General features: G+C 42.6%; 1 protein-coding gene across 3 annotated transcripts; it reads left to right on the plus strand.

Annotated features, from left to right (window-relative positions):
* The first annotated feature begins 680 nt into the window (after nucleotides 1–680).
* Nucleotides 681–7,888, plus strand: LOC134478884 (disks large homolog 5-like). Of its 3 annotated transcripts, XR_010057897.1 has the most exons (4): nucleotides 681–861; nucleotides 1,604–1,766; nucleotides 2,929–3,694; nucleotides 7,264–7,888. XR_010057897.1 is itself a non-coding variant. In XM_063274772.1 (3 exons), the coding sequence occupies exons 1-3, from the start codon at nucleotides 711–713 to the stop codon at nucleotides 3,062–3,064; spliced, it is 450 nt and encodes a 149-aa protein (XP_063130842.1). In that variant the 5' UTR covers nucleotides 681–710; the 3' UTR covers nucleotides 3,065–7,211. The 3 variants fall into 3 exon arrangements, 2 of the variants coding, with proteins under 2 accessions (XP_063130842.1, XP_063130841.1); XM_063274772.1 differs by lacking the exon at nucleotides 7,264–7,888 and having other exon boundaries at nucleotides 2,929–7,211; XM_063274771.1 differs by lacking the exons at nucleotides 681–861; nucleotides 1,604–1,766 and having other exon boundaries at nucleotides 2,889–3,694.
* The last annotated feature ends 5,870 nt before the right edge of the window (nucleotides 7,889–13,758 follow it).

Below are 13,758 nucleotides of genomic sequence, written 5' to 3' on the forward strand. Positions count from 1 at the left end.
AAAATAAAGATTTGGGCTAGTGTTGAGTAAACCTTGTAAAAAGCGACAAGGTAATGATGATAAGATGTTTTTTGTGTATGTGTTCTTTTAGAGTTATGCTAAAACCTAAAGAAGTGATGTCAATGCTCATACATTCTTTTAGTCTTTGGACCCTGACTAGAGACCGGTTATACCCTAGACAAGAGAGAAAATGGGTTTAAGAGAAAAACAGTCCTTCTGGACTCTCCACAGATGCTTTGGTTTTAAGTCCTTTCAAGAAAGAAACAAATAAATAAAAACAGTTTCAATTGACCTCTGGAGCCCTGCATCCTAGATAACTGTATATACATTTCAGGAAGAAGAATATTCATCATCCAAGGTCTTTAGATCTTTGGCTGTTAACAAATATGTTCTATCCGTTTCAAGGCCTGATACAACTCTCCCTCTCCTCAGCAACTGAGCTGTAATGAAGCAGTGAGAACTCTGAAGCTCTGGAAGGAGAGTGTGCGAATGGGTGTTCCCTCGCTCAAAAGTGAGTCTCTGGAAAAGCCACTGCAGAACCTGGTCAGTCTGGGTGGAGGTAGTTAGCAAGTAAGCTATGGCATTTCCCAGTAACATTACCGGTAGTGTCTTCCCTGGAAATTCTCTTGTATCCAGGAGACACTAGAATCTTCTGTGATGTCAGCAGTGTTGAGGTGACACCAACTGCCTGAGCGATTTTTCATTTCCTAATGGGTTCCCGAGGAGGCATGTTCTCCAGGATCCTCAGTCTCTTTCGGAGGGACAATCATATCCGTGCAGAGACCAGACCAAGGCAGAGGGAGGCCAGCCTTCTATCACGTTGGAGAACAAGACGAATGGAAAGGTCCTTGAGGAGGTCACGTGAGTACTGGGCAGGGCAAGGGGAGCTTCCTGGAGGAGGTTGGCTTGAGCTGGTCCTTCCAGGAGTAGGACGTATGATTTAGAGCCTCAGTCTTCCTAAATGTCTGACCCAGACTCATCAATTTCTGATCATTAGTTTGACAGAGAACCAAGAACTGTTATATGTCAAGGGGCTTTCCTTGGATCTCTTTAGTGTCATGGGCAGTGTCAAAGAATACCAGGATGTGCCTGTGTAAGAATAACAAAGTGTCTCTCTCAGGATAGGCTGTTGAAGCACTTCATTCTCAGCTGTGTCCTGTAGACTACGTGGGTAATTGATGCCAAGAGGGATACTCTCCTGGTCATATATCATGGTCTCAGTTACTTTGTACTTCAACACACGTGACTAGGGATTCAAGATGTTAAACAGTTTGGACTCAAGGACTTACCTGCCTCACATCAGACATTAGCTTAGAAGGTCCTCGAATTCTTCTTCTTTAGGCCAGCTTTAGAATTTCAGTGCAGAAGAATGGCTGTAGGAGGTGTGGTCTATATCTATGATGGCATATTTCACCATATGGCTATGATGGTGGGGGACAGGGACTGAGCTGAGTTCAGCTTAAAGATAGCTTTCTTGCTCCATCAGGGATTCACTCTATCTGTAGAACTGTTCATCCTCAGACTTCTGTTTTAGAGTAAGCATAGTTTTTCTTGACACTATGTCCACATATATGCCTGTTTACTGGTGTTTATCTACCTACAGAGTCTGATCAGAAGGCATCATCCCAACCCTCCACGACACCTGTTGAGGAGGAGAGAATGAAGCGTTTGGAGAACCTCAAAATTGCCCTCCACAAGATGCAAAAGGAGAGAGATGAACTCAGGAGAATCCTGGCGGATTACCCAGGAAAGAATTTAAATGACAGGTAGTCACAGTGCAAGTTCTGTTAAATCCACATTTCCTCACATCACAGTAGGCTACAACTCCAGGGTGGGCTCATGGTCAAAATCACTTTCCTGATTGCATCAGAATGTGAAGATCAGATGGGAATGAGAGGGTGGCACAGGCTGTTTTAATTCCTACAAACGTAAATCATAGCCTGTGGCCTCAATTACATACTGGGAATGAGGGTAGTAGTGTGTGAGCTCTCATTGTGTGGTTTAAGTAGCCTGGACAGTTGTTGGGTTGTGGGAATTTCTAGGTGCTCTGATTATGAGCAATCATTGTTGTAATTGACGTGGAGGTGCTTTGGGTTCAATAGGTCCTGTGAAGAGCTGGAGGGACCTAATCCCTCTTGCTGCCTCACATGTCTGACTGCACTGTCAACAGGGGATGATTGCTTTTCTCAGATTTTATTGATTGTATTTTGAGATAATGCCACATTCTTGTATTTATTTGGCATTCTAATTGTATGAGAGAGAGAGAGAGAGAGAGAGAGAGAGAGAGAGAGAGAGAGAGAGAGGGAGAGTTTTGTGTGAGTTTGTGTGTGTGTATGCATGTGTGAGTGCGTTTGTGTGTATAACTTAAGATCTGGGTATTCTGTGTTCTGATTTGGCCTGAGAATTATCCTATGTCAATTTCCATGGCATGATAATGATGTGGCTGGGAGCCTCACTTTGAACAGTACAACATTTCACATCTGGTCAGGTGGACACACATGGGAATCTCCTGGTGTGTGTTATAAATTCTTTTCCCTGTAAATACTGTTCATGTTCCTTTGGGTTTTCATGTAGCAATAGATTCTATGATTGAGAATTGTTAACTAAGAACAGGAGAATAGGCTTCATGGGTTTAAGTTGGAGCCTGGATGGTGGCACAGGACCCTCGAATGTTCTTGGCAAGCTAGTCTATTCCTTCAAACCCTGTCAGGGAGCTCAATCAAATCAGCTCCCTGCTTTTGTTTCCTGGCACTGCTGTCCCCGAGGCCATAATAATAAACTTAATAAATACCAAATGGACCCAGTACCAAGGAGCAAGGGTGTGGAATGTCCTAGGCTTGGGTAGTTCAGGATTCAGTCTAAATTCATGTAATTCTTGTATCCTTCATTCATAATGTTATTTGATCCTTGGACCACGCCCTGCCACAGGAACAAGTTTGAGTCCGAGATGCTCATGATGCAGCACGAGGAAGTGATGACCGACATGAAGAAAATGAGCGAGCAGATCAATACCGCTTTGGTCAAATGTAAAAACCTTACACTGGAAAATGACTGGTACTGGTGAGTAACTTACAAGGTTGTGACCCCAGCACTAGGCAAGCATATGTCAGCCCATTCTTATCTTTGAAATAAAGTGAGGATCAGGCTTTATAGTGTTTGAAGCAGACCAGGAAGCCTGTCTCTAAGGAAGGCTCTAGGACACACAGGACACAGAAATATTGGCCTCCAAGGGACATTCTAAGAAAAAGGACATATAAGCACACATAATGATTAAGTCCTCTTCTGGGAAAAACTTGAATCAATGGTGTCAGGTTTTTGAGAAGTGCCCTGAGTCTTCTGGAATGTTGCTCTTTTCTCCATTTGACCTCTCTCTAGGTTATGCTCCATGGCTACTGTGGACTTGGACTATAATCTGGGACTCTCTTCTGATCAGGACCCTAGAAGGAGGAATGGACTTGGAGAAGTGGGTGGAAGTTGGAGACTGGCTGGGATTCACCATTTTTTCTTTGTGTCTCAGCCGCAGCTTCTGCCCCCTCCTAACTGAGTGTTTTGAGCTGAAGAACAATGCCCAGAGAGCATGGAATGAGTACAAAGGGCTTCTAAGGGATCAGATTGCACTGGAAGAATCCATTAAGGAAACAACAAGGTTCTGTGGGGAAGCCAGTATGAAAATCCATGTAACAAGCAGCCTCAGGTAGGATGAATGAAACATCAAGGGCAGGTTTTCCTGATATCTCAGCATAAACCAAGTCAAACCAATTTAACCTTTCTCCAAATTATCCAGACACTCTCCTAGGTCTCATCCAGTTGTTCATTTCTTTGCCCATTTACAAAACTTTCTGTGATTCTAGCTTCATGCAAGAGTCTGGAGGATTGACAACCAAATCCTCCTGCTCAACTAGAAAATGCATTTCCTTAAGGGGATCTGTTGATCACACATTGCACACTTACATGCCATTATGCTAGAGGGATGCCATGTGGTAGCCGTCTTTGTAGTGCACAGAACTGAGTAGAGTTCAGTTCAATTGCTAAAAGAATGGCTCTCACTGTCAATTATGATGGGGCTTGTGGACTTTCTCTCCTTTTCCCCGTACATTAAAAATGGTCCCTTCTGCCTTTCCAAATGGTGGTTCATAGTGACGGAGCTTGAGAAGCAGTGTGTCAGTCCTGTTCTATGTCAGTGTTTTAGTGTTCTTTCCTGGGGCTTCTGTCCTGGAGCTGACTGGATGAACAGGGATGTAAGAAAGGCTTCTCTCAGGGTGAGGGTTTGTGTGAGATATGTGAGGGTTAGAGGGAAATTTTCTCCAACTCTCTCAACCTCGTGTGCCCAAGAAGTGCATTCCCCATACAGGTTTACTGTATAAGGGATGGAGAGCAGTGTCTACGCTCTCACTTGACACATTTCCTTTGCCTAATCTGTATTCAACAACTGTGCTTCCAGAAGGATCGCCTCCGTATTCTTTTCTGCTTCTCACTTGTGATTTCTGTCCTCTCTCTCTCTCTCTCTCTCTCTCTCTCTCTCTCTCTCTCTCTCTCTTTCTCTCTCTCTCTCTCTCTTCCTCCCTCCTTCCCTCCCTCCCCCTCTCCATTTCTCTCTGACTCTGTGTGTGTGTGTATGTGTGTGTGTGTGTGTGTTTGTGTCGTTGGGCACAGATGTGTGAACATGTTTATGTCTATGGTACATATGTTACATTGGGAGTTGCTTGTTTTAAGTGTTTGAGGTATGGGTGCTTACATATAGAAGTGTGTGTATATGTGTGTTTGTGCATATGTGTGTGTGTGAACACAACAAGTTTCTGAACACAGACACATATTTATATATATTGTATTAGTGTATATGTACACATATATAAATGTAAAAGAGAGAAGAAGAGGAAACACAATGTTTCCAATTAGTTTTAAACTGTTCTTAATGGGGTTTTGATTGCTATTGAAATTATTACAGTGGGAAAACTATTCATCAACATTGACATTACTTGGAGAAATCTCAGGAATAGGGTACAGGGATGTGAGGAGAGGCTGCTGTGTGAAATCCATGTACCTGAGTGTGGAAACTCCTGACTCAGGGCTCTTCTGCCTCCTTTGCTCTCAGTGTGCAGTGACACTGGAAGGTCATGTGCTTGTTGTCTCTTCTCAACATCCTGGTTATGTTAATCATTACCTGCCACCACTTTCTTTCCAGAATCGCCTTAACTTGGTTGAATATACCTTGGCTTTGGAGTTTGCTCTGGAATTTGCTAATTGAAAGATTAATTTGCTTAGAGTTGAATCTGCAAGCAGAAGATGTCCAGGAGTTATGCTGAGGTGGAATCACATCTTTGCCTCAGACAGAACCATAGGCTCAAAATAGTCCACAGCACTCACCCTGTGTTGGGTCTGTGGCACTCTTAACGATTGTTATTCAAAATCATTTGATCTGAGTGAAAATCATCTGTAAGGAGGGTTTAGAAAGTGATGACCCTCAGACATTGCTGGAGGTGTCAAATGGGTAGCCCTGTGAGAAGCCATGCACAACTTTTGTGCAAGTTCAACCTTTGACACAGCGATTCCAGAACAAGAAGTAGGTGTCAGCAGAGAAACTGTGGCACATTAGTGTTGTAGTGGTTCACCTCAGAGCAGCCATGAAGCAAAATTATCCAGAAGTCCACCAGTCAGAAAGTGGAAAGGTACAATGTTGTCCAGCATTTCCATGGACTGTGGCTGAGTTTGATTATACCTGCCAGCATTTGACTTTGAATCAGTCAGCCTTATCTCACTCGAATTATATCTGATAGCATCCCAGTCCAAGTTTTACCTTGGATTGTGGTTATGGAGATTTCCTAGCTGTTTGTGCTGGTAGTTTGGCTGCCCTGTCAGGTACTGTATCCTAAAGGGACCTCATATTGAAAAATGCAGCTCACTTTGCATGCACTGGGAAACAGTAAGCCAGAGGACAGAAGAGGCTCACCTGCCCCCACCCAGTGCTCTGTTGCCTGAAATCAGCCTCCTGTGCACAGCCTTGTGAACTTGCTAAGCAGTCTTGGCTAACAGGCCTAGATGTCACATTTCTAATTTCTGATTTTAAGGGGAATACACTTTATTGGCTGAGCTGTCTTTAGCCTATGCTCACTGTGTACTTACCCCATTCCAGGTTTTTTTTCTTATGCCACAATAGTAGACTGGGTGATCTCTTCTATTATCATTAACTGGGAAACTAACCACATTCTGCAAAATACTCTGCTTGTGTGTGTGAACAAATATATTTGGGTGAGTTCAAAGGTCTGTCTGTCTGTCTGTCTGTCTGTCTGTCTCTGTATACATGCCTGTCTCCATGGACAATATAATCTTCTAATGACCAGGATGAGGAGAGAATGTAGGAAAGTCTGTAGGATGCCCTGAATCAGAACAAAGCAAAAGGCCTTGGCTGAGAAGATGCGGCATCATTTCGGTGTCATTGAGATGATTTGAAAGCACAGGATGAGAGGACCCAAGTAGATTACCTGTACTTATAAACTGTCTTATTGGGTGTGTGACTTTCATCATAGTTATCAGCATCTGTCAGCTAGGAGCAGCTCAGAATATTATTCCTGTCCATTTTAAAAGAAATTCCATCCATGAAGTGTATGTGATCCATAGAAATTCTGGCTATTGTGTACTGATCCCTCCAGTCTGAGCTCTCTTGTATTATCTGAGCCCAGTGCCTTAAAGTCTCCCCACAAATAGTTTTATGATAACCATAAACAAAGGAGTGGTATAGTTTATTTTCTGCATGAGTATCTCCTTTAGAGTTCAATGCCTACCCTTGGCAAGATTTCCATGCAGTATATTCTTGCCAAATTTAATATCACTTCAGTGTGCATGTACTTCTTGAGATATTGTTTCTGTGGGTCTTTGCAGATATTCAGGTTGTAAGTGGACCCCAGGCATATTCCTGCACTGGAGGAATAATGATAGTCTTCATTTCAGTGATGGACAGGCCTCCAAGGCCTTCCTATTGTTTTCTAGGTTGTTCACATCTCTCCTCAACTGACGTTGAGACATTGCTACATGATTTTAAAATATAATATATATGGACGATTGGAATTATCTGCTGTTCACTGTTCAATTTTTAGCAGTTTTAAAAGCTGGGAAAATATGCAGGCCTGTGGGATCTCTTACCCTTCTGTCTTGGGCATGAGAAAATGACCTCAGATGAAAGATCATCCTGGATTATCCTGCTGACTTGTGCGCTGTGTATGGGATAAGTGACATGGCAGGTCCTCACCAGGCCTTTTCCACCCCTAGGTCTGAACACTCCAGCAGACGCTTGCCCATGGCCCAGACCAGGACTACAGCTCTCAGAGACAGACCTGTCCACCAGGAGCACTGAGGGTGCAAAGATTGACAACACCTCCCGCATTTCAGTCCTTGTAACCGTTCCAATCTTGGACTGAATTTGAAAGACCTTGAGATGTGGCATGGAACACGCCTCACGTTTAACCCTTTGACGACTTGTCCATCAAAAACCAACCACCCTGTATGAGGCAGGTCTACATTCCTCTTGAAGAGATTTTACCATCTTCCCTGCCGTTCTGCTGTGTTTGCAAGGCCAGCAACAGGCTGGAGTTACATGTTGAAAAATCAGCATGAATTGAATGCTGACTAATTTACTTGTTATATTTGGTTTTTAGTTTGAAGTTTGGTTGTTTTATGCATTTGGTTTTATTTGTTTAAGTTTGAAGTTTTGTTTCATTTGTTAACTTTAGTGTATGTAATTAATATTAATTAATTAATATTCCTAAGGCTATATACATTGAACTCATTGACTCCCCAATTTAAAATGTTCTTGAATAAATTAATGTTTGTCTATAAATAAAAATGTGACCTTTAACCCTTCACTCACAAGGCCGTCCTGAGTCGTGTGTGGTTCTTCCTCCTGTAACAGCACAAGTGTAAGGCAACAGTGGTTTTCTGCAAGTCTCATGCAGCGTAGGCTTCATCATCAGTTCACAGCCAGCCAGAGCTGTGCAGGAAACTGTGCTCTTGATGTAGACAGTGTGTCATGCTCTGTGGAACCCCCCTTCATGATGAAATATATCCTTGCTTTATCCTTGTGCTCACAAATTTAGCTTCCTTTATAATGACAAACAAAGGAGAAACACAGAAGTATTTCTCTAATACATTAGAGGAAAGAAAACAATTCAGTATGGGAATGTAAAATGTTCAGGACACACAGACTTTGATGCCTGTGGATTCCTTGAAATATAGCATCAACTATGACTGCACATTTAATGAATTCCACCAATTGTAGAGGAATGAACATTTTTACTATTTTTGTTGTTGGTTTGTTTGTTGTTATTGATAATGATGTTTTGCTGAGTTCATTTTGATATATATCATAGCTTCTTTTGGGCGGAGGTCTTACAGTTTTGAATTATTTCTTTTTTGCAATTTGTAGTGGATATTTTTATCTATATTTCAAATGTTCTGTCCCTTTCCAGTTTCATCCCATAAAATCCCTATTCTCTCCCCAGAATGCCTACCTCTATGTGGGTGCTAACCCACATGCCTGTTGTCTCCCTCCCACCTCCCCATATTCGTTTTCATGCAATTCTGCCAGCGGCCAGCAGAGGGCAGTGGATTTCACTGGGATGTGATGTGACAGAGAATTGTTAATTGCCCCTTTGTCCTCTGGGATTCAAATTCTCAAACAGATGAGCCATGGCTCCAGTCCCTGTCCTGGACTTTTGCAATGAATTCTATTATTTACAACTTGTCTGCCAATTCTGTGAGTTCATTGAGAGAGCATTTTCTAATTTGTCATTAATGATTTTTTTTAATGACCATTTACAGAAATTGTTAAACATTATTTCCCTGTGCACATTCACTAATGGGCTTATATTTGAAACAGATTTGAAAAACTAAAACACTATATTTAAAAAAACGTAATTCAAATGGGCTATATACATAAGCATAATACAGTTGAAGAAACTTAAATGACTTAGAAACTCATATTAAATATTTATTATCCTTGGACACTACAGAAATGCCAATCAAAATTATTCTGAGACATTTTTCATACCTTTCATAACTTAGTTTAGTAACACATAAGAGAATTCACTCCTACTGGGTTATGGAGCAAGGGGAACATTGAGATTCTCCTGTAGATTTGCAATGCAAATTTCTGTAGCAACTTTGGAAATCAGAATGCTGTGTCTTCAGGAAGGTGGTAATGGGTAAACCTCAAGATACAACACCAAGGCATATATCCTAATGTTGACTCATCCTAGTATAGACACCCTTTCTCCACCATGTTCAGTGAAGCTCTCTTATAATATTCAGAATTTGGAAATATTCAAGTGGTCCCTTACGAGATGAGTACATAAAGAAAGCATGGTGCATTTCCAGACTGGATCGCTGATCAATAACTACCAAAGGAAAAAGGAAAGCATGTAATTTTCAGGACAATGAATGGATCTTGTAAAATCATCCTGGATGAGGTGATCCAGATCAATGAGGACAAATGGGATACATATTCACTGTAATCTGAATGTTAATTGTTCGACCTGTGTAACTGTATGATCAGTTTAGTGTAAGGGTCAAGGGACGTGGGCCAGACTGTCCCCATTTTGGGTGTTGTTTGCCTTGATCATACATTTGTATGCCTTTCTGAAAGAGAAATGTATTCATTTTTATTTATTTTGGTGCATTGTTCTTTGGCTGACTTTTGTCTGTGGTCCCTCTGCATGCAGTTCTCTCAGTGGCCAGAAGAGGGCACGAGATATCCTGTTATAGATGATTGTTAAGCGCCCTATAGGTCCTCTGAGTGAGCAGCAGATTTTGCATTGGGTTCTGTTGTTTATGGTTTGCCTCTCCCCAACTGGTTATCTCTGGTGTTAACTGTCATGAGTGTCTCTGACTGGATCCAGCCTCATTGGAGGAATGTAGAGCTCTGTGAGCTGGGTGACAGCTGGTCTCCTGGGAGTCAGGTAGTACATCTCTGTTTAGGGTGGGCCTCCTGGGTCTCTGGTTAGAGCAGGCCTCCAGGGTCCCTGGAGTACAAACCCACAGTCCTCAGAGAATTTTGAGAGAGTCTGTACTGTTATTTTCTAGCTTCCCTTCCCATTTCCTACATCTTCAATAGAGCACAGAGTTGACAACCATGAATTATATTTCCTAGGTGCCTCTCAAACCAAGAGTTTGCATGTGACTAAGTTTTGTCCAGAAACATATGAACAGAGTCCATAGGCAAAATGTCTGCCATTTTCTTCATGATGTTTACCCTCCGTAGTACTGAGGATCAAATTCCCATATTCTTAAAGATAGTTGATTTATTCAATATCAAGAATGTATGTGTAAAGTATCAATATCCGGTGTTCATAATTGTCTTATTTTGACTCCCAAAAAGCTGTACTTCCAGACCTTAGGGTCCCTGAGGGCTCCGAGTTGCCATTGCCAATGTTTGGACAGAAAGACAGAAGGACAGGGCAAGGGATTGGGAGGGAGTGGAGGATGAAGGGAATCACCATGATCCAGACTTAGAAGGATCAGAGTTAAGAGCTACAGGAGAGAAAGCAGCCTACAATGTAGGTGGAAGGGAATAGGACCCTATTGGGGGAGTGGGTTGTTTCCCAGAAGGCAACAGGCAGCAAAGATAAAACATAGATTTAAAAGGTGTTAATCCTGGGATGCTGGGTGGAAGGGAGGTGTATGGTAGCTGTCAGGAAGATTAGAAATGTCCAGACATTGACCGTGTGTGTGCCTGTGTGTGTGTGTTTCATTCTCAAAATCAGATAACTCTTGGGCAGGTGCCATGACTGCACTAAGGAGCCAAAGCTGTTTAATTAATTCACTGCTACAGTCTGGTACATTGAGGTACCAGGTGAGGGTCATATTAAACTGGACACGGGGTACACAGCCCAGTCAGCCAATGCACAGTTTATTCAGTTTCATTTCTGTTAAAGACAAAGCAGGATAAAAGTTTCCCACTGTTTCTAGTCTCTCCAGAAGCTGTTTCCCTAGCCATAGCATATCTTGGATCTTAGTGACCCAAACCTCCTTGCAGAATGAGAAACATGTCAGCTATCCAACTCTTAGACGTGTTAGAGGTGCTTCTGTCCAATTAAGCTATAAAGAAAGTTACTTTCTCGTGAGAAAATGACCATGAAGTCCACGTCCTCAGGTTTGCAGCTTCCTTGGCAGACAGAGCACCAGTATCCTCTGCTTGAGGACGTTCACCTCCTCTGTATCTCAGTGTGGTGAGAGTGAGCGAACCATCCTAGGGTGCCCTGCCTCTGGAAAACTAGGAACAGTTGCCTCACGGCATTTCTCTACAGTACAGTAAAATAGTGTCACCCCTAATCCCTAGAGAATGGCTCAGCAGACAGAGGGACCTGTGGCCCTCAATAGCCGGAGAAATGCTGCCCTCTGTGGATTGGCTGCCTAATTTTGGGCTATCACAGGCAAGGAAAAGTCTCAATATTTGCACCAGATCCAGCCTTTTCCAATAGTTTGGCCCTAATAAATTTAAGGACACAATCATTTTAGTATTAGTAATTTATTCCACATTTCATCTACCTAATCCAGACTGTACCTAAATCGGGGAAAATGAAAGGAAGTAAATTCTTAGTCATCTCAGATGTCAGAGTCAGGGACTTAGAGAATTATACAACGTTTGTTGTGTGACTAAACCTTCAAGAAGTTCCTCTTAAGCCTTGAGTGTGACCAAGGAAGACTAAGCCAGAAAGCAACATTCTGGTTCACTTTTATACCAGACTCAAGGACAATCATACACAACACACAGTCAGTCAGACATTTTATGGCCTATCCTGCTCACATGGAAACCATGGAGCCAGAAACCCAGACAATAAACTTCAGTCCAAACAAAAGAAGCCAATTAAAACAACAACAATAAAGAAACCTGGTTTGGTGGCACACACCTTTGCTGGGGAGACAGAGACTCCATGTCCTCCCTAGCCAGCCAGCCCAGCTGACCTGTCCTATTCCGAGGCAATGAAAACTCCCGTTTTATAAAAATGGTGGACGGCACCTGAAGTGTAACACCCAAGGTTGTCCTCGGCCCCCACACATGCAAGCTGGATTCTGGATGGTGTTTCCTTCTCCTCTGGAAGACACAGGAAACTCTACCATTCAGCTCCTCCAAGGCTTCAGGCATCTGCATGGAAGGCACAGCAAGAGGAGAGACAGTGTCAGTGCATCCACTGCTCCACCACAGTCTGCTTTCTCATTAGTAAACAAAAGGCCTCCCAGGAATTCTGAGGCCTGCAAAGAAGGAGGTAGAAACAGCTTTTGAATGACTCCAAAGTGTTTTTAAAAAATCTATTGAGTGGGTTCTCATTTGAAGTTCATAGAACACTCACTTCCTAGTTTGAAAATTGGTATTTGAGGAGCAAATTAAACATCGAAGCTTTTTAAAAATGTATCTTAAGGAAACCAAAAAGGTCCAAATGATCTCTGTTCTACTGTATAGAAGACTGTTAGTTAAGAATATGGAAAGCAAGACAGAATCAGAAAAGCCCACATTCTGTAATTCCTATTAAATTCAGCAATTTAGTTACTATGTTGAATTCTAATTAAAATGTTTAGTTGTTGGGACATAAGAAAGTCACATAGGACCAAAAGTAACACTGCAGAGATTGCTTTCTTGTGGTTGGTGGTGAGAGAGGGGCTAAGGGATCAGTGAAAGCTCAGACTGGACCAACAAGCTCATCAGGTAAAGGAGATTGCCACCAAGCCTGGTGACTTGAGTGTGATCCCTGGAATCAGGTCCAAAGGAGAGAACTCCTCCCAAAAGTTACACTTTACTACATAGTACACAGTGGCAATCATGTACACAAGTGCACACACACACACACACACACACACACAGAGAGAGAGAGAGAGAGAGAGAGAGAGAGAGAGAGAGAGAGGTGAATAAACATAATATATTTTGTAAAGGTTCGAACGTCACAATGCCTAAGAACGAATCTTAGCATCCAATCAGTGTTGCAGAACAGAAGAGAGAAGCAGGCCATTCAGCAGGAGCTGCAGGCCAAGTCTTCAGCAAGCGAGCAAGTTTCTAAGAAGGTGGGTCCTGAGGCAAAAACGATTGGGAACCAGGCTGTGTCCCAACAAATGGACCATCAGAGGATTTTTTGAGAACTCGATGCAGACATTTGCATTTGTACCAGAATTATTGTTAATGTTGGCATTCGTTCTACACTCCACCCAGCAGTTACCTAGCAACAGCCAAGTAGGCCTGGCTTGCTATAAAAGAGACTCTTTAGCCTCTCTATGTTCCCTGACTCTCTAACCCCTTTGCTTTCCCTGACCCCATTCCCCTTTTCTTCCCCTGCCCCATTGCTCTTCACATGCCTGATGCTCTAGAAAGTCAAAGAGGGCATCAGATCCTGTCAGTTGTGAGTTGGCAGGTTCTTGCTAGAATTGAACTTGGATTCTCTGAAAAAAGTCCAATGCTCTCAACCACTGAGTCAAGCTCCCTGGGTAAGCCATCCCCAAATAGGAGTTGAAGTGTCATTTCCACATCTAGATACCAGGATAAAGAGTCCCACCTCTAAATCCTATCTGTGAGTTCAGAGCATTCCAGGGGTATCTGAAAAGATCTTCCCAGTACAGGCCCAACACCTCTGAGACTTTCTCATGCTCTCCCACCCCAGCTTTAGTCTCCTTGATGTTGGCCTGGGCCCTTGAAAATGAAAGAAGTAAAAAGTTCTTGAGAAACTGTGGCTTTTTGTTTAGCTTCTGGTTCTTGGTGGCTTTGAGGAAAAGCTGGATTATAGG

This window comes from Rattus norvegicus, chromosome 15 (assembly GCF_036323735.1).
Source record: "Rattus norvegicus strain BN/NHsdMcwi chromosome 15, GRCr8, whole genome shotgun sequence".
Taxonomy (NCBI): Eukaryota; Metazoa; Chordata; class Mammalia; order Rodentia; family Muridae; genus Rattus; species Rattus norvegicus.